Here is a 23,494-nt window from a genome sequence, read left to right as displayed (position 1 = left end):
ATGTCCCCTCTCAGTCTTCTTCTCCAAACTAAACAAACCCAATTTTTTCAATCTTCCCTCATAGGTCATGTTTTCTAGACTTGTATTCAATTTTGTTGCTCTTCTCTGGACTTTCTCCAATTTGTCCACATCTTTCCTGAAATGTGGCACCCAGAACTGGACACAATACTCCAGTTGAGGCCTAATCAGTGCAGATTAGAGTGGAAGAATTACTTCTCATATCTTGCTTACAACATTCCTGCTAACACATCCCAGAACAATGTTCGCTTTTTTTTTGCAACAGCATAACACTGCTGACTGATATTTAGCTTGTGGTCCACTATGACCCCCAGATCCCTTTCTGCAGTACTCCTTCCTAGGCAGTCATTTCCCATCTTGTATGTGTGCAACTGATTGTTCCTTCCTGAATGGAGTACTTTGCATTTGTCTTTATTGGATTTCATCCTATTTACTTCAGACCATTTCTCCAGATCATTTTGAATTATAATCCTATCCTCCAAAGCACTTGCAACCCCTTCCAGCTTGGTATCATCCGCAAACTTTATAAGTGCACTCTCTATGCCATTATCTAAATCACTGATGAAGATATTGAACAGAAACGGACTCAGAACTGATCCTTGCAGGACCCCACTCATTATGTCCTTCCAGCATGACTGTGAACCACTGATGATTACTCTCTGGGAACGGTTTTCAGAGAAGATGAAAGGCAAGATATGTTTAATGTTTGTCATTCCAGCCCCTCCATTTTTATGCCTTCCCTTAAATTTAAATTGCCTGCAGCTAGCCACAAGCAAGTTGCTATCATCAAGGATTCAGGAATAGAAGCAAAATGATAGATATTAAGACCGCAGCTACTTTGAGACCACACTTTCATTTAAATGAGTTATAATCCTGATAGTTCAATTAATCTAATACTTTCATGCTGGGATAAAGAATTTAAAATGAACCACAGCATTCATGGAATTAGATATCCCAAGAGGAAGACAGCTGTTGGCAACTTGTAATAACAGCTATTAAAGTTATTCCAATTACCTTGGACTTGATATCTCTATGCAACACACGTCTGTCATGAATGTGCTTCACTCCCAAGCACATCTGTACAAACCAGTGAAGTATCTGAAAAAAGTGACTAAAAAATTATGACAATACAAATGCATGTGTTATACGAACTTTATTGGTGGAATGAAAAATTACAAGACACAGCAAAGAACAAACATTCACACAATTAACTCAAAAAACTTAACTGCGATTAAAAAAATTCTTTGTGATTAATGGCACTTTTAATTGCGCTGTTAAACAATAGAATACCAATTGAAATGTATTAAATATTCTGGATGTTTTTCTAAATTTTCAAATATATTGATTTCAATTACAACATAAAATATACAAAGCGTACAGTGCTCACTTCATATAATTTTTTATTACAAATATTTGCACTGCAAAAATGATAAACAAAAGAAATAGTATTTTTCAATTCACCTTATAGAAGTACTGTAGTGCAATCTCTTTATCATGAAAGTTGAACTGACCAATATAGATTTTTTTTGTTACATAACTGCACTCAAAAACAAAACAACGTAAAACTTTAGAGCCTACAAGTCCACTCAGTCCTACTTCTTGTTCAGCCAATCGCTCAGAAAAACAAGTTTGTTTACATTTACAGGAAATAATATTGCCCTCTTCTTGTTTACGTCACCTGAAAGTGAGAACAGGCGTTCGGATGGCACTGTTGTAGCCGGTGTCACAAGATATTTACATGCCAGATGCACTAAAGCGTTATATGTCCCTTCATGATTCAACCACCATTCCAGAGGACGTCTGTCCATGCTGATGATGGGTTCTGCTCGATAATGATCCAAAGTGGTGCTGACAAACGCACATTCATTTTCATTCTCTGAGTCAGATGCCACCAGAAAAAGGTTGATTTTCTTTTCTAGTGGTTCAGGTTCTGAAGTTTCCGCACTGGAGTGTTGCTCTTTTAACTCTTCTTGAAAGCATGTTCCACACCTTCTCCTTCTCATATTTTGGAAGGCACTTCAGATTCTTAAATCTTGGGTCGAGTGCTATACCTATCTTTAGAAATCTCACATTGGTACCTTCTTTGTGTTTTGTCAGATCTTCAATAAAGTGTTCTTTAAATGAGCAACATGTGCTGGGTCATCATCCAAGACTGCTACAACATGAAATATATGGCAGAATGCGGGTAAAACAGAGCAGGAGACATACAATTCTCTCACAAGGAGTTCAGTCACAAATTTAATTAACATGTTTTTTTTAAACAAGCATTATCAGCATGGAAGCATGTCCTCTGGAATGGTGGCCAAAGCATGAAGGGGCATATAAATGTTTAGTATATCTGGCATGTAAATACCTTTCAATGCTGGCTACAAGTGTGTCATGTGAACGCCTGTTCTCACTTTCAGGTGACATTATAAATAATAAGCAAGCAGCATTATCTCCTGTAAATATAAACAAACTTGTTTGTCTGAGCGATTGGCTGAACAAGAGGTAGGACTGAGTGGACTTGTAGGCTGTAAAGTTTTACACTGTTTTGTTTTTGAATGAAGTTATTTTTTGTACATAATTCTACATTTGAAAGTTCAACTTTCATGATAAAGAGATTGCATTAGAGTACTTGTATTTGTTCAATTAACCTATATTATTTCTTTTGTTTTTTACAGTGCTAATATTTGTAATCAAAAATAATAATATAAAGTGAGCACTGTACGTTTCGTATTCTGTGTTGTAATCGAAATCAATATTTGAAAATGTAGAAAACATCCAAAAATATTTAAATAAATGGTATTCTATTATTGTTTCATTGTGCGATTAATTTTTTTAATCACTTGACAGCTCTAGTGACCTCCCATTAGAGAGCGTAAAGATTTAACTACTAAGATAAGTGACATTTCAATATGACAAGTAAAACACTCGTTAGTATAAATAAAGCTGGACAGTCAAAGAACCCATTTTACAGGCACTTCAATTATAATTGTATAGTTTAAATATTCTAATTTAACTGTAAACGAGTCACTATATATTTAAGAATAAAACATACTTTAAATGTACTTTGTAGGGCTCTTAGGGATGCTCAGCCAATCTAACTACGGAATTAGAGCAACATTTCCTGGCCCTCTAGTTTTAACTAAAAAGATGCCTCCACAATGAAAAATATTAATCATTATAAATAAACAAAGTGTAAATAAATTTGGGTGGGGGTTACATATTTCACTACTGTATATTAAGTTAGTATTTGACCCTGTGGATACCACCACTTGTATCACAGAGTGTTTCACTCCCTGTTCATTTGCAATACAACCTTATAACTTTACTTCATGGTCCTTTAGATTTTATTTTAAACTCTTCATTAAATACTTGGCAGCAAAAATACAAATCTCACCATGTTTTACACAGTATGTATGTTGTCTATGTACAGCGTTTCTCAAATAACTCAGCTTTATCTTATTACTGAAATTGTCCCACTCCACCCATCGTTTAGACAGAAATAATGTCATACATACAGAAGGATTTCTTTAATTTAAAGCAGGTTTTTTGCAGGTTTTTGTATACTTTAAATTTGTTTTATACAGGTCTGTCGCATCTTAGGCGGGGTTCCGTTCCGCGGTTATTGCACAAAGCAAAAACCGCGTATAGTCAAAACCCCAAGCCCTTTAAATTCCACCCGCAGCTCCGGCAGTGGGGCCAGGGTGGGGGGGGGAGCATTTAAAGGGCCGGTGGAGCCCTTTAAATGCCCCCCTGGTCCCACCACCAGAGCTGCGGGCGGGATTTAAAGGGCTCCCCCCGACCCACCTGCCGGAGCTGCGGATGGCATTTAAAGGGCTCCATCAGGCTTCCCGCCACGGTGGGGAGCCCAGAGGAGCCCTTTAAATCCCACCAGCAGCTTTGGCAGCTGGGCCGGAACTGGCATTTAAAGGGCCCAAAACGCCACAGTGTCTGGAGCCTTGGGCCCTTTAGTTCGCCCCAGGGGCTACCAGCCACCTCTGCAGCTGGGAGCCCCCTGGATGATTTAAAGGCCCTGGGACTCCAGCCACAGCTGGTGCCCCAGGACCTTTAAATCTTGAGGCCACGCCTCTTCTACTTGGGGCCAAGCCCCCTTCAGGACTCCAGGCCTTTCAGCGTAAAGCTGAAATCACGCATGTTAAATGCATGTAAATTGCGAGAGACTTGTATTACATTGGCTGCTGGTAACTAAAACAGCCCTCGAAGATAGTTATTTCAGAAACAGCTAAGAAGATTATATCTACATATAACCTCAACCTTGAATATGTTGGGCCTGGTTCACCAGACCCTGCACCTTGTTTACTCACTTACACTAGAACGAAGTGACTGTAAATCACTACCATTGTGATTTGGTAGCATTTTACATAAAATTTCATTGGTGCCAATGGAGGTACAAGGCAATGGAACGAGGCCCGAGAGATTTACTTCAGTAACTGGCTTCCTTAGTTTCTGAAATCTCAGGTACTTCTGAATTTAGATGTCTCTGTCTACCAGCAGGTAAATCACGCATACATGTGATTTTACCTGAAATTGTCACTTCATTGCTGTTTATACATATAAACCATATAGATATATGCATGCACATAAACAGCAGCATAGTGAATTTTCTTTTATATCAAACCATGAACAGCCCCTCTTGAAAGTGATTGACAAGCAAGTTTCAGAGTGGCAGCCATGTTAGTCTGCATCCAGAAAAAGAACAAGGAGTACTTGTGGCACCTTAGAGACTAACAAATTTATTTGAGCATAAGCTTTCGTGGGCTACAGCCCACTTCATCGGATGCATAGACTGGAACATATAGTAAGAAGATATATATACATACTGAGAACACGAAAAGGTGGGAGTTGCCCTACCACCTCTAAGAGGCTAATTAATTAAGATGAGCTATTGTTAGCAGGAGGGGAAAAAAAACTTTTGTAGTGATAATCAAGAAAGTCCATTTCAGACAGACTTAAAGGTGACAATTTTGCAACAGAAAAGCTTCAAAAACAGACTCCAATGAGAAACTGCTGAATTTGAATTAATATGCAAACCAAATACCATCAATTTAGGCTTAAATAAAGACTGGGAATAGCTGAGCCATTACACATATTGAATCTATTTCCCATGTTAAGTATCCTCACACCTTCTTGTCAAACTGTCTGAAATGGGCTATCTTGATTATCACTACAAAAGGTTTTTTTTTTCCTCCTGCTGACAATAGCTCATCTTAATTAATTAGCCTCTTAGAGTTGGTAGGGCAACTCTCCCCTTTTCATGTTCTCTGTATGTATATATATACCTCTACCTCGATATAACGCTGTCCTCGGGAGCCAAAAAATCTTATTGCGTTATAGATGAAACCGCGTTATATCAAACTGGATTTGATCCGTCGGAGCGCATAGCCCTGCCCCCCCAGGGCGCTGCTTTACCGCGTTATATCTGAATTCATGTTATATTGGGTAGCGTTATATCAGGGTAGAGGTGTATCTCCTTACTATATGTTCCCTTCTATGCATCTGATGAAGCGGGCTGTAGCACACGAAAGCTTATGCTCAAATAAATTTGTTAATCTCTAAGGTGCCACAAGTACTCCTGTTCTTTTGACATCAAGGTTGCCACATTTGGTGTAGTGGTTGTCTGACATGTTGCCATCACTCTACAAAGTACCATGGTTAGTGCTGCTTTTTGAGGAGCAGCACTAGAAGAAAACAGTGGCGTCACATCCTTAGTATTGTCTGAGGTAAGGGCATATTTCGAACACCCTTCAACTACCTGGCAGGTCAGTTATCTAACATCCTGCTCATTTTCAATATATATCATTTGATGATCATCAGTTCACGTGAAAAAGTATTCTTATGTGGCTGGCTTTGTTTCTTTTTCTTACCGTATCTTCAGGAAACAACTTTCCTCTTTGATATTTAATCTTTTGCATTAGATCTCCATCATCACAGTATTCCATCACTATATACAGATGTCCATCAGCTAAATTTTAAATAATTTAAGATTAATTAGTAATTTCATTAGCATGCTAAATGTATCATTGTTATTAAATAGCACCAACAATATGCTACATATTGTACAGAAATACAGTTTAAAGAAAAAAAATCCAGGCCCCACCAAATGCTTGCAAGTGAAATAAGAGCTTTCAGTCTAAATCCAGGTAAGTCTCATCTTACGCGCATTTAATATGCTCAAATTCAGCTTTGCGTGGTCAGCAAAAACAAAAACAAAAAAAAAGAGAAAGATAACAATGTACATACTGTACCTGTAGTGCGGGCGATTCCTTCTGCCATTACACTCAATGTAATTTTGACTATATGCGATTTTCGCTTTACGCACTGACAGCTGAATGTAACCCCAGCGTAAGATGAGACTCGCCTGTAATGCACATAGATACATTCTGAAAACCTATATATTTACCTTCAAATGATTCCTTATAGGCAACAATATTTGGGTGTTTCATTTTAGCCAACAGAATAGCTTCCTTCCTAGAGTCCTGTACATCAGATGGAGACTGAAACCACATTGATAAAAAGTACAATTATACAAATGTTGCAATAAATCTTTATATATACTACATGTCATTTTCAAAACCAGAATTACTTCTGAAGCACTAGATTTCAATTTTCTTCAACTGCTTTAAAAAGCCATTCATTTAGAAACTTTAAAACTTCATCTATTATTCTAAAATCAATAAGTGAAAAATAGCACACAAAATTAACTTCCCAGAATTGTATCTCTAGAGAATGTAAGTATTTTAGAGCCATTCTGTATGCTTTTTTGAATAGACAGGGTACCTTGCTACATCACTTTATGATTTTCTATTCAAACCACTGCAGAACTAGGTAATGAGGCAGCACTTCCTAGCTCTGGAACAGCTGAAGGTCTATCAGAGCTTATCACAGATTATTTGAATGTGCCTTAGTATAAACTTAACTTTAATCAGGGTATAACCAAGGCCTCTGTGAAAAATAATTTTGAGCTTTCTTGGATAGCTGAATGAAAAGCAAGTAAATTTGAAATAATTGAATTTCAGCAACAAACAATGATGACAACCTGACTACTTCCTCTTTGTAGTGAAATCCCATCCCCAGTGAAGTCAATGGGAGTTTTGCCATTGACTTCAAGTAGAACCAGGATTCCCATGTTCCATAATTCTAATATTCAGCCACAAACGTGATGCTGGTCAGTCTTTATTGGTTACCAGTAACATCCTCAGTCCTGCAGTACTTATTAAAGGCCAGATCCTGTAAGATTCTCAACACCTTTATCTCCCAGTGAAGGCACTCAGCATTGGGCTGGCTAAGGCCCAGATTCTCAAAGGTATTTAGGTGCCTGACTCCTAGAGTTAGGCACCAAAATACCTTTGAGGGATCTGGGCCTAAGTTCTGAAATGTTTCACTTTCTCAAGAATGGTCTTAGCCTGCCCCCGTTGGAGGGTATAGTGAGTTTTAAAAAGGCAGTTACAGAATTAAGATAACAAATACAAAGAAGAAGAGCGTAAACACTTACCTTGGGAAGTCTTATTTCCTTCATTGCATATTTCTGGTCACTACTCTTATGAAAAACCAAAAGAGCTCTCCCAAAGGATCCCTCTCCAAGTACTTTTAACACAGTGTATTCTTCCATTGTTTGTAAGGCCAAGTCTTATTCGTTTCCTTAAATGTTATATTTCACAAGGATTTCTTCCAAACTGTATAATGAACTCAGTTAATTTTTGGAAAAAATTCAGAAGCTGTATTTTTGGTTAACATTATCTGTATGAGAGAAAATGGCAAAATAACAAAAATATATAATTATAACATGATGGCAATGACAACTGCTCATAATTGCCACAGAAATGAACTTTTGTTCAATGCTATTGCGACTTTACTAAGAATAAGGTTTTCAGAAAATTTTACTACAAAGCAAACTCATACTATGGTAATACTTTGTACATCAATTGCATCTTATAATCAGAACTCTCAAAACACTCTGAAAACATTAATTAATCTCCATAGTACTTCTGTGAAGTGCTGAATGTTTCTCTTATTCATCACCTTCCTCTACCTGCATCTTTGCAGCTGGATTCATAGTCCCAAGCAGTCAGGTTTACAGGCACAGGGATATGAAACATACTTGGCATAAGCAAAATATATGGTGGTGCTGTGTGTTTATAAAGAGTTAGTGGATTTTATTCTGGATGGCCTTCATATCCAACTAATAGATTTATATATAAATTGGAACTTTTTTTTTTAAGACATACTGTTATTAACCTGTTAAGCCGCTATATTTACTTTCTTTATTGGGAGAGAAATATTATTCATCAAGCCTGTAGGATGGTGTGTGTGAGTGCACACACATGCACGTTTGATGAATAATATTTATCTCCCAATAAGGAAAGTAAATTTAGAGGCCTTAGCAGGTTAATAGTGTGTCTTAATAAAAAGATCCAACTCATGCTTGTCCAGAGAATGAATAGTAAATCTATCATTTAAAAATAAAAAATCCAAAAATTAAGGATCAAGACATTAGATGTGTGATAAACAATTAAAAGAATGGGTTACAGTCAAAACAGATCTCACAAATCACAGTACAAAAGGTACGTTACATTTATTTCAGCTTATTGTTATTTTCAGAATAGAAACCTCTAACACCAAAACTACTCAAAATAACATTCATATTTTCAGCAGAACAGGCACAAGAGGTTTCCCTTATTCACTTCCCTCTTAGGCTTAAGATTCTTAATTCCAGTGGCAATATCATCAAATGATAAATCAGACCCTATTATTTAGAGAGGGCAAACTGAAGAAAAGACGGTTACTCACCTTTGTAACTGTTGTTCTTCGAGATGTGTTGCTCATATCCATTCCAGTTAGGTGTACGCGCCGCGCGTGCACATTCGTCGGAAAACTTTTACCCTAGCAACTCAGTGGGCCGGCAGGTCGCCCCCTAGAGTGGCGCCACCATGGCGCTCCATATATACTCCTGCCGGCCCACCCGCTCCTCAGTTCCTTCTTGCCGGCTACTCCGACAGTGGGGAAGGAGGGCGGGTGCGGAATGGATATGAGCAACACATCTCGAAGAACAACAGTTACAAAGGTGAGTAACCGTCTTTTCTTCTTCGAGTGATTGCTCATATCCATTCCAGTTAGGTGAATCCCAAGCCTTACAAAGGCGGTGGGGTCGGAGTGAAATGTGGCAGAATAAAACTGCTGAGCCAGAGGCTACAGCCTCTCTTGACTGCTGAACCAGGGCATACTGCGAAGCAAAGGTAAGGACCGAGGACCAATGGAGCTTCGCGACAGATCTCGTGGGTAGAAACACGAGCCAGCAAGGCGGCAGATGAAGCCTGAGCCCTGGTAGAATGCACGGTGATGTGGCTTGGGGAAATATGAGCCAAATCATAAAAGACGGTTACTCACCTTTGTAACTGTTGTTCTTCGAGATGTGTTGCTCATATCCATTCCAGTTAGGTGTACGCGCCGCGCGTGCACATTCGTCGGAAAACTTTTACCCTAGCAACTCAGTGGGCCGGCAGGTCGCCCCCTAGAGTGGCGCCACCATGGCGCTCCATATATACTCCTGCCGGCCCACCCGCTCCTCAGTTCCTTCTTGCCGGCCACTCCGACAGTGGGGAAGGAGGGCGGGTGCGGAATGGATATGAGCAACACATCTCGAAGAACAACAGTTACAAAGGTGAGTAACCGTCTTTTCTTCTTCGAGTGATTGCTCATATCCATTCCAGTTAGGTGAATCCCAAGCCTTACAAAGGCGGTGGGGTCGGAGTGAAATATGGCAGAATAAAACTGCTGAGCCAGAGGCTACAGCCTCTCTTGACTGCTGAACCAGGGCATACTGCGAAGCAAGGTATGGACCGAGGACCAATGGAGCTTCGCGACAGATCTCGTGGGTAGAAACACGAGCCAGCAAGGCGGCAGATGAAGCCTGAGCCCTGGTAGAATGCACAGTGATGTGGCTTAGGGAAATATGAGCCAAATCATAACAAGTGGGGATGTCCGCCATCACCCAAGATGAGATCCTCTGAGAGGAAAACAAGTAAGCCCTCCCTTTGGCCCGCTACCGGGGCAGAGCTGGGGCACCTTAGGAAATGATTCTGTCAATATAATGCGAGCACTCCACAGATGCCCAAGGAGTGCAACGGTTATGCCCATTGCGTTGAGCTGTGGGTAACATAAAAGGCCAAAACACCTTAGGGAGGAAAGCCGGGTGCGGTCATAACTGCACCTTGTCTTTGTGGAACCTTCGTAAGAGCTCTGATCTCAGAGACCCGTCTGGCCAAGACTAGGTTGAGGCCCCAGGGCGGGGCTGGGCGGCGCACCCGAGGGTGCAAGCGCTCCAAGCCCTTGAGGGACCTCGAACCCATAGTGGGACACTGAACGTCCATCTTAGCCTGCTGGAAGGTAGGGATGGCTGCTGAGAGTATCCACAGCGATGATACCGCCAGATCCTGCCGCTGAAGGCCAGAGGCAGGCCAAATAGAGGGGATCGAGACCTCAGCAGGAGCAAGATCGAGCGTACTGCAGCTGTAAAGGAAACGCTTCCACCTGGCTCGGTACGTTGACCAGGCTGAAGGCTGCCTGTCACCCCGACTCAGGTACGTGAGGCGAAGAGGCTGCAGGTCCAAGTGACGAAGCCTGTCATTGCCCTGAGTGATGAGGTCTGGGCTGACAGGCCGAGCAACGTGGTATGTCAGTGCTGCCTGGACCACTCTGGAGTGATCATGATGATGATGCACGCTCCGCCCCTGCGGAATTTGAGCAGGACATAACGAACCAGTGGGAACAGCGGGAAGGCATAATGCAGTTGGCCGTTCCACGGCATCAGGAATGCGACCAAGATCGATTCCGAGGAGAGACCTTGGAAGGAGCAGAACATCTGGCATTTCCTGCACTCGCGGTGAGCGAACAGGTCTGTGCGAGGAACCATTTCCACTTCCGGAAAGCGGGACGCCTCACATGGGGCAGAGTGATGACTCGTAAGACAGGAAAGACCTGCTGAGTCAAAGAGATAAGACGTTCCGAACGCCTGGGAGAAAGGACGTCGCCAGCTCCATCGAGTGGGCCATGCAAAAGACCCGGAAATGGATGGCCTCCTGACAAAAAAGGGGGGAGGACTATGTCCCCCCTGAATGCTTATGAAGCACCTGGCCATTGTGTTGGCTGTAAACACCGAGATACAACGGCCTCGCAGCTGCCGATGGAACCCCTGGCATGCCAGGCGGACTACTCTCATTCTTGGGGCATTAATGAGGAATGCCAGCTCCCTAGAAGACCGAAGGCCTTAAGCTCGGAGGTGACCATGAGCACTCGAGCAGAGAGATGATGCGTCCGCCGTCAGGGGCAGTGAGGGCTGGGGCGGATGAAACCGCATCCTGTCCACACCAAGGAGGGAGTTAGCCACCACTCTAGGGAGCCTAAGGCGTTCGAGGGAACGGTGACTACCATGACCATTGGCTCCCTGTCCAAGCGGTACGCCGAGGTGGGCCGGACTTGGAGAGGACGGAGGCGGAGCTTGGCGCGTTTGGTTACAAACTTGCGGGCAACCATGGACCCAGGAGACTGAGACAAGAACGAGCTGAGGTCGTTGGGAAAGCCTTCAGACCTCAGATGATTGATGCCATCGCCTAAAACCGCAGTTGCGATAAGCAGGCTCCGGCTAGGTAGGAGACCAAGATAGCCCCTAGGAAGCCCAACCTCTGCGTGGGAACCAGAGCGGATTGCTCTATTAGTAATCATCAGGCCTTGATCTGTGAATAAGACCGTGACGATGCCCACGGGCTGAGTGGTTTGTGTGTCAGAGTCTCCTCGGATAAGCGAATCGTCCCAATACGGAAAAACGCATATCCGACATAGCTACGGTAGGCGGCGACTATGGCCGTAAACCGGGAGTATTCACCGCTGGCTATAAAGCGGAGGCATCTCCCATGCGGAGGGAAGATGGCATTGCAAAAGTACGCGTCCTTCCTATCCAGAGCGGCATAGTCGCCCCCCGGAGGCAAGGACGGAACAATGGTCCCCAGGGATACCATGCAGAACCCCAACCTTATCCCAAACCGGTTGAGTCCATGCAGGACCAGGAAGGTCTGACCTGTGGTCGAGTGGGGGACTAGGGCATAACGGGAGTAAAACCCCTAGCCCCTTTCGTCCGCTGAAGGGGGACAGGGCTGGAGCAATTTTGAGGTGGTACCTATGCTCCATCGTGCGCAGGACCCAGCGACCTAAAAGTAACTGGGGCCATGCCAGGAGAAAGCGGGATCAGGATCCCGTCCTGCGACTGGTACACCGCCCTCCGGTGAACCTTGGAAGGTCCGTCTTTGGTCCCAGTGGTAATTGCGAGGGACCTCGACTTTGGCTTTTTAGGGGGCCTGACGTTTGTCTGCGACCACCTTGGCCTTGCCGTTTTCCAGAGATCTGCCTCTGGCTAGGCACAGAGTATGGCGGCTGGGGCCATAAAGGCCTGCGTTTGGTCGCAGGCGTATACATGCTGCATTAGGACCCTATTGTCCAGCAGGCTTCGCAGTCTGGGGCTGTCTCTGCCGCGAAGATGCCTTTACCAACAAAGGGTAAATTCTTTCCCCCGCCCTCCAAGACGGCAGCGAACTCTAGGTGGGAGGTTCGAGGGAGAAACTCCTCCACCCAGGTGCTATAATTATCGCAGCTAAGCAAGGCTTGTTGCTTTGCTACCCAGAGGTGCCGGGCCCCTGCAGAGTACACCTTGCATTCGCCAAGGCTCTTTCCGCTTCGGGGCTGGCGCCCGCTGGCCATGATATCAGGATCGTGGTCCTGAGCATAAAATCCGCGCATATGGGGTGACACGGATGCGTGTCCGGACGGCCATGGAGGTACTAAAAGAGGGCACGGGCCGAGTCCCTGACTCACTCGGACCTTGCCCAACTCGGCACCGGGGACCGGCATCAGGAGGCGTATTGGTACCTGGAACGAGATCCAGACCCGCAACCAGAACGGTGTCGGGAGGTCGACCGAGATCTCGAGGCTCGGAGAAGAGCTACAGGAGTCAAGGTACCTGCCCCGGTGCCAGATGTCGGAACGGTGCCGATAGCGGGTCGGCGAACGGGATACCGACCGGTGCAGTGAGTGTGACCAGTACCGAGGAAAACAGTACCGGGACTGCCAGTGGTGTCCGGCGTGCCGACAGGACTTGGAGTGTCTGCGGGACCGTGATCATAGACGGTGCCGCTCTGCTGTACTGACAGGGGACAGTCCCTTGAAGAGACTGTATTACCCGTACCGGCGGTGCCCGGGTCAGGCAGCACTGACTCCGTCATGGCCCTGAGAGCCCTCGCCGTTGGTAACATCTCCGGCGCGCAGGGAACAGCAGGCTCAACCACAGTGCGTACTGGGGAGCTGTCAGGCACCGGATTCGACGGCCCTCGTGGGGCCGGGATCCATGGTACCGAGGTCATCAGAGCTTCGGTAGGTGCCGGTGCCGGGAGAACCGAGTTAGATAAGCCGTCTGGCTGGGGTGCCGTCAGCACTGAAGCAGCGGGAGTAATACGCTCAACCACGGCGCGTGCCGGGGAGCCGTCGGGCACCGGATTCTACGGCCCTTGCGAGACCGGGATCGACGGTGCCGAAGCAGGTGTCGGTGCCGGGCGATCCGACTTAGACTATCCCTCTGGCCGCGGTGCCGTGGGCACGGAAGCAGCCGGAGAAGTAGCTCGACCACGGCGCGTGCCGGGGAGCCGTCAGGCACCGGATACTATGGCCCTTGCGGGACCGGGATCGACGGTGCCGACGTCATCGGTGCCGCAGGAGGTGTCGGTGCCGGGCGATCCGACGTAGACGAGCTCTCTGGCTGCGGTGCCGTTGGCACGGAAGCAGCCGGAGCAATACGCTCAACCACGGCGCGTGCCGGGGAGCCGTCAGGCACCGGATTCTACGGCCCGTGTGGGACCGGGATCGACGGTGCCGACGCCATCGGTGCCGCAGCAGATGTCGGTGCCGGGCGATCCGACGTAGACGAGCCCTCAGGCTGCGGTGCCGTTGGCACGGAAGCAGCCGGAGCAAAACGCTCAACCACGGCGCGTGCCGGGGAGCCGTCAGGCACCGGATTCTACGGCCCGTGTGGGACCGGGATCGACGGTGCCGACGCCATCGGTACCGCAGCAGGTGTCGGTGCCGGGCGATCCGACGTAGACGAGCCCTCTGGCTGCGGTGCCGCTGGCACGGAAGCAGCAGGAGCAATACGCTCAACCACGGCGCGTGCCGGGGAGCCGTCAGGCACCGGATTCCACGGCCCGTGTGGGACCGGGATCGACGGTGCCGACGCCATCGGTGCCGCAGCAGGCGTCGGTGCCGGGCGATCCGACGTAGACGAGCCCTCTGGCTGCGGTGCCGCTGGCACGGAAGCAGCAGGAGCAATACGCTCAACCACGGCGCGTGCCGGGGAGCCGTCAGGCACCGGATTCTACGGCCCTTATGGGACCGGGATCGACGGTGACGACGTCATCGGTGCCGTAGTAGGTGTCAGCGCCGGGCGATCCGACTAGACGAGCTCTCTGGCTGCGGTGCCGCTGGCACGGAAGCAGCAGGAGCAATACGCTCAACCACGGCGCGTGCCGGGGAGCCGTCAGGCACCGGATTCTACGGCCCTCGTGGGACCGGTATCGACGGTGCCGACGTCGTCGGCGCCGGGCGAGCCATCTTAGACGAGCTGTCTAGCTGTGGTGCAGCTGGCACAGAAGCAGCAGGAGCAGTAAGCTCTACCACGGCGCGAGCCGGGGAGCTGCCAGGCACCGGATTCCCTGGTCCTGGGGGACTGGAATCGACGGAGCCGAAGTCATCGGTGCCTCTGCAGGCCGGATAACGCAACTGAGGCGAGCTCTCTGGCTGCGATGCAGGTGGCACGGAAGTAGCGGGAGCAGGGGGCTCAACCACGGCGCGTGCCGGGGAGCCGCCAGGCACCAGCAGGAATCGCAGACTCTCTCGACCTCGGAAGAAGGGAACGGTGCCGAGTCGACATCGGTGCCGGCGACGGTCGGTGCCGGAAGGCCTTGGTGGTACCGGCGGGGTCCGGTGCCGAGGAGGCGCTTCTGCCCGCCGCTTGAACATCGCTCCGCGCCCAAGGTGGAGGGGCAAGTGAAAGTCCCGCACCTTTTTGTTCTCGGCTTAAAAGCCTTGCAAATGGGGCACTTAACTGTCAAGTGTGATTCTTCAAACAGGAGTCATGTAGATCTCTCTTCGGCCGCGGCTTCTGGTAAGCCGGGCCCCTTTTGAAAATCCGGTGAGCCATGCATGGCTCCGGCACTGGGCTCATGGAAGGGGCTACTTCCTGAACCCCGCTAACTAAACTAACCATGTTAGCAAGGAAAACACGTATAACCATACAAATATATATATATAAAAGTGTTATAACTGCATAATTATATACGAGAAAACGAGTAGCTAGGGAAGTGGAGGTCAGCTAAGCCGCGCTCCACTGTTCCAACGACCGACACGGGCGGTAAGAAGGAACTGAGGAGCGGGTGGGCCGGCAGGAGTATATATGGAGCGCCATGGTGGCGCCACTCTAGGGGGCGACCTGCCGGCCCACTGAGTTGCTAGGGTAAAAGTTTTCCGACGAATGTGCACGCGCGGCGCGTACACCTAACTGGAATGGATATGAGCAATCACTCGAAGAAGAACAAGTGGGGATGTCCGCCATCACCCAAGATGAGATCCTCTGAGAGGAAAACAAGCAAGCCCTCCCTTTGGCCCGCTACCGGGGCAGAGCTGGGGCACCTTAGGAAATGATTCTGTCAGCACAATATAATGCGAGCACTCCACAGATGTCCAAGGAGTGCAACGGTTATGCCCATTGCGTTGAGCTGTGGGTAACATGAAAGGCCAAAACACCTTAGGGAGGAAAGCCGGGTGCGGTCATAACTGCACCTTGTCTTTGTGGAACCTTCGTAAGAGCTCTGATCTCAGAGACCCGTCTGGCCAAGACTAGGTTGAGGACCCAGGGCGGGGCTGGGCGGCGCACCCGAGGGTGCAAGCGCTCCAAGCCCTTGAGGGACCTCGAACCCATAGAGCGTGGGACACTGAACGTCCATCTTAGCCTGCTGGAAGGTAGGGATGGCTGCTGAGAGTATCCTCAGCGATGATACCGCCAGATCCTGCCGCTGAAGGCCAGAGGCAGGCCAAATAGAGGGAATTGAGACCTCAGCAGGAGCAAGATCGAGCGTACTGCAGCTGTAAAGGAAACGCTTCCACCTGGCCCGGTACGTTGACCAGGTGGAAGGCTGCCTGTCACCCCGACTCAGGTACGCAGGAGCCACCGTGAGGCGAAGAGGCTGCAGGTCCGAGTGACGAAGCCTGTCATTGCCCTGAGTGATGAGGTCTGGGCTGACAGGCCGAGCAACGTGGCATGTCAATGCTGCCTGGACCACTCTGGAGTGATCATGATGATGCGCGCTCTGCCCCTGCGGAGTTTGAGCAGGACCTAACAAACCAGTGGGAACAGTGGGAAGGCATAATGCAGTTGGCCGTTCCACGGCATCAGGAATGCGTCCAAGATCGATTCCGAGGAGAGACCTTGGAAGGAGCAGAACACCTGGCATTTCCTGCTCTCGCGGTGAGCGAACAGGTCTGTGTGAGGAACCATCTCCACTTCCGGAAAGCGGGACGCCTCACATGGGGCAGAGTGATCACTCGTAAGACAGGAAAGACCTGCTGAGTCAAAGAGTTAAGACGTTCCGAACGCCTGGGAGAAAGGACGTCTCCAGCTCCATCGAGTGGGCCATGCAAAAGACCCGGAAATGGATGGCCTCCTGACAAAAAAGGGGGGAGGACTATGTCCCCCCTGAATACTTATGAAGCACCTGGCCATTGTGTTGGCTGTAAACCCCGAGATACAACGGCCTCGCAGCTGCCGCTGGAACCCCTGGCATGCCAGGCGGACTACTCTCATTTTTGGGGCATTAATGAGGAATGCCAGCTCCCTAGAAGACCGAAGGCCTTAAGCTCGGAGGTGACCACGAGCACTCGAGCAGAGAGATGATGCGTCCGCCGTCAGGGGCAGTGAGGGCTGGGGCGGATGAAACCGCATCCCTGTCCACACCAAGGAGGGAGTTAGCCACCACTCTAGGGAGCCTAAGGCGTTCGAGGGAACGGTGACTACCATGACCATTGGCTCCCTGTCCAAGCGGTACGCCGAGGTGGGCCGGACTTGGAAAGGACGGAGGCGGAGCTTGGCGTGTTTGGTTACAAACTTGCGGGCAACCATGGACCCAGGAGACTGAGACAAGAACGAGCTGAGGTCGTTGGGAAAGCCTTCAGACCTCAGATGATTGTTGCCATCGCCTAAAACCGCAGTTGTGATAAGCAGGCTCCGGCTAGGTAGGAGACCAAGATAGCCCCTAGGAAGCCCAACCTCTGCGTGGGAACCAGAGTGGATTGCTCTATAATAAACAGCAGGCCTTGATCTGTGAATAAGACCGTGACGATGCCCACGGGCTGAGTGGTTCGTGTCTCAGAGTCTCCTCGGATAAGCGAATCGTCCAAATACGGAAAAACGCATATCCGACATCAGCGACAGTAGGCGGCGACTATGGCCGTAAACCGGGAGTATTCACCGCTGGCTATAAAGCGGAGGCATCTCCCGTGCGGAGGGAAGATGGCATTGCGAAAGTACGCGTCCTTCATATCCAGGGCGGCATAGTAGCCCCCAGGAGGCAAGGATGGAATAATGGTTCCCAGGGATACCATGCAGAACTTCAACCTTATCCCAAACCGGTTGAGTCCATGCAGAACCAGGGAGGTCTGAGACCTGCGTTCGAGTGGGGGACTAGGGCATAACGGGAGTAAAACCCCTAGCCCCTTTCGTCCGCTGAAGGGGGACAGGGCTGGAGCAATTTAAAGGTGGTACCTATGCTCCATCGTGCGCAGGACCCAGCGATCTAAAAGTAACTGGGGCCATGCCAGGAGAAAGCGGGATCGGGATCCCGTCCTGCGACTGGTACACCGCCCTCCGGCGAACCTTGGAAGGTCCGTCTTTGGTCCCAGTGGTAATTGCGAGGGACCTTAACTTTGGCTTTTTAGGGGGCCTGACGTTTGTCTGCGACCACCTTGGCCTTGCCGTTTTCCAGAGTTCTGCCCCTGGCTAGGCACAGAGTATGGCGGCTGGGGCCATAAAGGCCTGCGTTTGGTCGCTGGCGCATACATGCTGAGACGCATTAGGACCCTATTGTCCAGCAGGCTTCGCAGTCTGGGGCTGTCTCTGCCGCGAAGATGCCTTTACCAACAAAGGGTAAATTCTTTCCCCCGTCCTCCAAGACGGCAGTGAACTCCAGGTGGGAGTTTTGAGGGAGAAACTCCTTCACCCAGGTGCTATAATTATCGCAGCTAAGCAAGGCTTGTTGCTTTGCTACCCAGAGCTGCAGGGCCCCTGCAGAGTACACCTTGCATTCGCCAAGGCTCTTTCTGCTTCGGGGCTGGCGCCCGCTGGCCATCATATCAGGATCGTGGTCCTGAGCATAAAATCTGCGCATATGGGATGACACGGATGCGTGTCCGGACGGCCATGGAGGTACTAAAAGAAGGCACGGGCCGAGTCTCTGACTCACTCGGACCTTGCCCAACTCGGCACCGGGGACCGGCATCGGGAGGCGTATCGGTACCTGGAACGAGATCCAGACCCGCAACCAGAACGGTGTCGGGAGGTCGACCGAGGTCTCGAGGCTCGGAGAAGAGCTACAGGAGTCAAGGTACCTGCCCCGGTGCCAGATGTCGGAACGGTGCCGATAGCGGGTCGGCGAACGGGATACCGACCGGTGCAGCGAGTGTGACCAGTACCGAGGAAAACAGCACCGGGACTGCCAGTGGTGTCCGGCGTGCCGACAGGACTTGGAGTGTCTGCGGGACCGTGATCATGAACGGTGCCGCTCTGCTGTACTGACAGGGGACAGTCCCCTGAAGAGACTGTATTACCCGTACCGGCGGTGCCCGGGTCAGGCAGCACTGACTCTGTCATGGCACTGAGAGCCCTCGCCGTTGGTAACATCTCCGGCGTGAAGGGAACAGCAGGCTCAACCACAGTGCGTACTGGGGAGCTGTCAGGCACCGGATTCGACGGCCCTCGTGGGACCGGGATCCACGGTACCGAGGTCATCAGAGCTTCGGTAGGTGCCGGTGCCGGGCGAACCGAGTTAGATAAGCTGTCTGGCTGCGGTGCCGTCAGCACTGAAGCAGCGGGAGTAATACGCTCAACCACGGCGCGTGCCGGGGAGCCGTCGGGCACCGGATTCAATAGCCCTCGTGGGACTGGAATCGACGGTGCCGATGTTGTCGGTGCCTCAGAGGCTTCGGTGCCGGGCAATCCGACATAGACTAGCCCTCTGGCTGCGGTGCCGTTGGCATGGAAGCAGCCGGAGCAGGAGCTCAACCACGGCGCGTGCCGGGGAGCCGTCAGGCACCGGATTCTACGGCCCTTGCGGGACCGGGATCGACGGTGCCGACGTCATCGGTGCCGCAGCAGGTGTCGGTGCCGGGCGCTCCAACTTAGACTAGCCCTCTGGCTGCGGTGCCGTTGGCACGGAAGCAGCCGGAGCCTTAGCTCGACCACGGCGCGTGCCGGGGAGCCGCCAGGCACCGGATCCTACGGCCCTTGTGGGACCGGAATCGACGGAGCCGACGTCATTGGTGCCGCAGCAGGTGCCGGTGCCGGGCGATCCGACGTAGACGAGCCCTCTGGCTGCGGTGCCGCTGGCACGGAAGCAGCAGGAGCAATACGCTCAACCACGGCGCGTGCCGGGGAGCCGTCAGGCACCGGATTCTACGGCCCTTGTGGGACCGGGATCGACGGTGACGACGTCATCGGTGCCGTAGCAGGTGTCGGCACCGGGCGATCCGACTTAGACGAGCTCTCTGGCTGCGGTGCCGCTGGCACGGAAGCAGCCGGAGCAGTAGCTCAACCACGGCGCGCGCGCCGGGGAGCCATCAGGCACCGGATTCTACGGCCCTCGTGGGACCGGGATCGACGGTGCCGACGGCGTCGGTGCTGGGCGAGCCATCTTAGACGAGCTGTCTAGCTGTGGTGCAGCTGGCACAGAAGCAGCAGGAGCAGTAAGCTCTACCACGGCGCGAGCCGGGGAGCTGCCAGGCACCGGATTCCATGGTCCTGGGGGACTGGAATCGACGGAGCCGAAGTCATCGGTGCCTCTGCAGGTGACGGTGCCGGATAACGCAACTTAGGCGAGCTCTCTGGCTGCGATGCAGGTGGCACGGAAGTAGCGGGAGCAGGGGGCTCAACCACGGCGCGTGCCGGGGAGCCGCCAGGCACCAGCAGGAATCGTAGACTCTCTCGACCTCGGAAGAAGGGAGCGGTGCCGAGTCGACAGCGGTGCCGGCGACGGTCGGTGCCGAAAGGCCTTGGTGGTACCGGCGGGGTCCGGTGCCGAGGAGGCGCTTCTGCCCGCCGCTTGAACATCGCTCGGCGCCCAAGGTGGAGGGGTAAGTGAAAGTCCCGCACCTTTTTGTTCTCGGCTTAAAAGCCTTGCAAATGGGGCACTTATCTGTCAAGTGTGACTTCAAACAGGAGTCATGTAGATCTCTCTTCGGCCGCGGTTTCTGGCAAGCCGGGCCCCTTTTAAAACCCGGTGAGCCATGCATGGCTCCGGCACTGGGCTCATGGAAGGGGCTACTTCCTGAACCCCGCTAACTAAACTAACCATGTTAGCAAAGAAACACGTATAACCATACAAATATATATATAAAAGTGTTATAACTGCATAATTATATACGAGAAAACGAGCAGCTAGGGAAGTGGAGGTCAGCTAAGCCGCGCTCCACTGTTCCAACGACCGACACGGGCGGTAAGAAGGAACTGAGGAGCGGGTGGGCCGGCAGGAGTATATATGGAGCGCCATGGTGGCGCCACTCTAGGGGGCGACCTGCCGGCCCACTGAGTTGCTAGGGTAAAAGTTTTCCGACGAATGTGCACGCGCGGCGCGTACACCTAACTGGAATGGATATGAGCAATCACTCGAAGAAGAACAGATCAGCTAAGTGTCACCCAAGGATACACAAGTGTTGAGAAGAAGAACTCAGAACACCTTCTCTCCTGCTCCATCAATTCTGAGTTCATCTTCTGAAAATACATTAAGAGGTTTTGTTTTTAAAAAGAAGAGAGGCTGTTTGCTGCCATTGCTTGATGCACTATGTCTCATGTACATCAAACTGTCTTTTTATAATTTTGTACTATCCACACTTCTGGTGCTGTGTAAATATTTAATGATAAAATGGTAACAACGCATGCTTGTTCAACAATCCCTCTTTGGACTCTGATATCACTTGGATTTTCCTTTAACCTCATTAAATGACTACCCTTTTCTGTCTTGTTTGGTTAGTGTTACAAACTGGGTTTTTGCTGCCCTAAGCAAACTGAAAAGCTTATAAACATTTTGACTCCACTAACACTGTATTTTGTTGTTCTAAGAAATTGCATGTACAGTAGAGCCAGCTCTGATTAACACCTTTAATCCTAGAGGAACTGAGTTGTAGCACACATTCCAAACACCAACACAAATTTCAGACGCTATAGCCCTTACTGTCAACTTTCTCTAATGGCAATCAAACTGAAGGGTAAATTTTGTGAAGGATTTAACAAAAATCCTAATGATATTTCATTTAGATGTAAAGAACATTAATCATAATGAGTGAGTGAGAAGTTTGAAAGGTTAAGGGAATGCAGCCAAAAGTACTCTCACATCCCATCTACCCTAAGGAAATGTTTCTGAAATTTCCCACCAGAGCTAGCACCAGTTTATGTCCACCAGGTTTGCAATGTCAGGAGCCCTAGCATAAATGAGCTACCAGCATTTTAAGGACTGTTCCATCAAACCCTGCTTAGAACAAATATAATCAAAAAGTGCCAGCAATAGCGAGGGCAGCTGGTGGCTCATCTACACTAGAGTTTCTAACATTGCTAATACTAGTGAGGTTGTGCCAGTGTTAGCTCTAGGATAGACAGGACCTCACTGAAGGAAGGAAAGGGGATAGAATAATAAGGCTGTAACTACATTAGGAAGAATATCCATTGCTAACAATGGGCATCAGCACTGTACAGAGCTAAGCTGGTGCTCAAAACAGTAGGGACAAGACCAAACCACGTTCAGCATTAGCTCAGAAACCACCATAGCTAAGCGCTGCTCAGAACAAAATAAAAACCTAGTTTCTGAAGGTGCCTAATATAGTTTTGTCCTGCTTATGTTTGCAATGAAAGAGTCCAGGGCCATTCAGTTCCACCCATTGTCAACAATGGATACATTTTCTAGTACAGAAAAAAGTCTTTTGCTGCTGATTATACATTTCTTTTCACTAGACAAAGTAAAGTTTTTCAACCAAGCCACCCTGTGCTGCAGAGCGAGAAGACCCACGCCCTGGCTGGACAGATTAGGACCTTGGCTATGCAAGAAACTTAACAGGGTATGAAGTTAAAGCAGATTAACCATTCCTGGTAACGCCATGTGTGGTTGCTATCCAGACTGCCCTATTCCGAATTCGCTTCATCCTAGTCCACAACAAAGCACTCCTAATTCCCGGCTAAACGTGCGCACCCGAGGCGTTCACCGGGATTAGCTGCTCTTGCAGAGTACGTCCCCGTGCGGCCACGGGACGGGCTTGCACCAGCCTCCCCCGGGGCTGGCCGCGGCTCTTGCCCCTTCCAGCTAAATCCTAGGGGGGGGGCGGCGCCCCGACGCCATTGGGCGGGGTCCCCAGTCCAGCCCCTGTCCCTCGCGGGCCCAGTCGCCACCGCTCCGTCTCCAGGCGCGGCGCCGCGGCCCCCCTACCGTGCTGGAGCCGCTCCGCGAGCCGCCGGCTGCCGCAGACCCCGCCTCCCCCGCTGCCCAGCCCGACCGCCTCGCTCAAGCACCAGCACCGAGCCAGGCCCCGCCCCTCCTCTCTGTCGTGAGACTGCGGGGTCATCTCTGTGGTTCGCAGACAAAAGTCATCCAAGGGAACCACGTGGGAGGGTTATTTTTGCAGACCCCTTTCTGTACCTTGTGCTGGGCCTGGCAGCCAAGTGAGCAGTCATGGCAAGAGGGTTGGATGTCTAACGTCCTCCCCCGAGCAGGTAAGAGGACATAAGCGCCACCTACTGCTTGAGAGGCACTGGTGTTCCCTAGCAAACTGTGTCCCCCAGAACACCCCTCATCCAGTTGTCACCCCCCTCTGCAAACTGCCTTTGGATAGAGCTCAACCTTGCTGCCATTCAGAGCTGGGCCTCTCAAATGGCAGAGTCGCTCTGTCTAGGGCTTTATCACTCCCCCTCCCCCCAACCCTAAATGACAAAATTCAGATCTGACTTAACTGTTGGAAAGTATGGGGATGCTAGGAGCTGGGGATTTGCTTTTTGCTCCTCTTTGTGTCACCTGACTTTATGTACTGTTTAAGAATAGGGAAAAACAGTTACTCTTCTTCTTGTAACTGTTGTTCATGTCAATGCCAATCAGATGGGCATGCGCCACATGCATGGTCATTAGAAACC

The 23,494-nt window shown here is 49.8% G+C and overlaps 1 protein-coding gene across 5 annotated transcripts in view; it reads right to left on the bottom strand.

The window, feature by feature from the left end:
* LOC115652287 (serine/threonine-protein kinase Nek3-like) overlaps positions 1-23,025 on the bottom strand; it is a 62,154-nt gene extending 39,129 nt beyond the window's left edge. For 2 of the 5 annotated variants that reach the window (XM_030564140.1, XM_030564177.1), the window contains exons 1-5: positions 22,797-22,856; positions 7,517-7,761; positions 6,425-6,518; positions 5,889-5,986; positions 1,033-1,116 (exon numbers count right to left, since the gene is read on the bottom strand). In XM_030564140.1, the coding sequence (XP_030420000.1) occupies positions 1,033-1,116; positions 5,889-5,986; positions 6,425-6,518; positions 7,517-7,633 (393 nt within the window). In that variant the 5' untranslated portion in view covers positions 7,634-7,761; positions 22,797-22,856. The other 3 variants (XM_030564167.1, XM_030564150.1, XM_030564159.1) reach the window with 3 other exon arrangements.
* Between the last annotated feature and the right edge of the window lie 469 nt (positions 23,026-23,494).

This window comes from Gopherus evgoodei, chromosome 1 (genome assembly GCF_007399415.2).
Source record: "Gopherus evgoodei ecotype Sinaloan lineage chromosome 1, rGopEvg1_v1.p, whole genome shotgun sequence".
In the NCBI taxonomy this organism is placed as follows: Eukaryota; Metazoa; Chordata; order Testudines; family Testudinidae; genus Gopherus; species Gopherus evgoodei.
The sequence above is the reverse complement of the archived record's forward strand: the minus strand, read 5'-3'. Positions and strand labels throughout refer to the sequence as shown.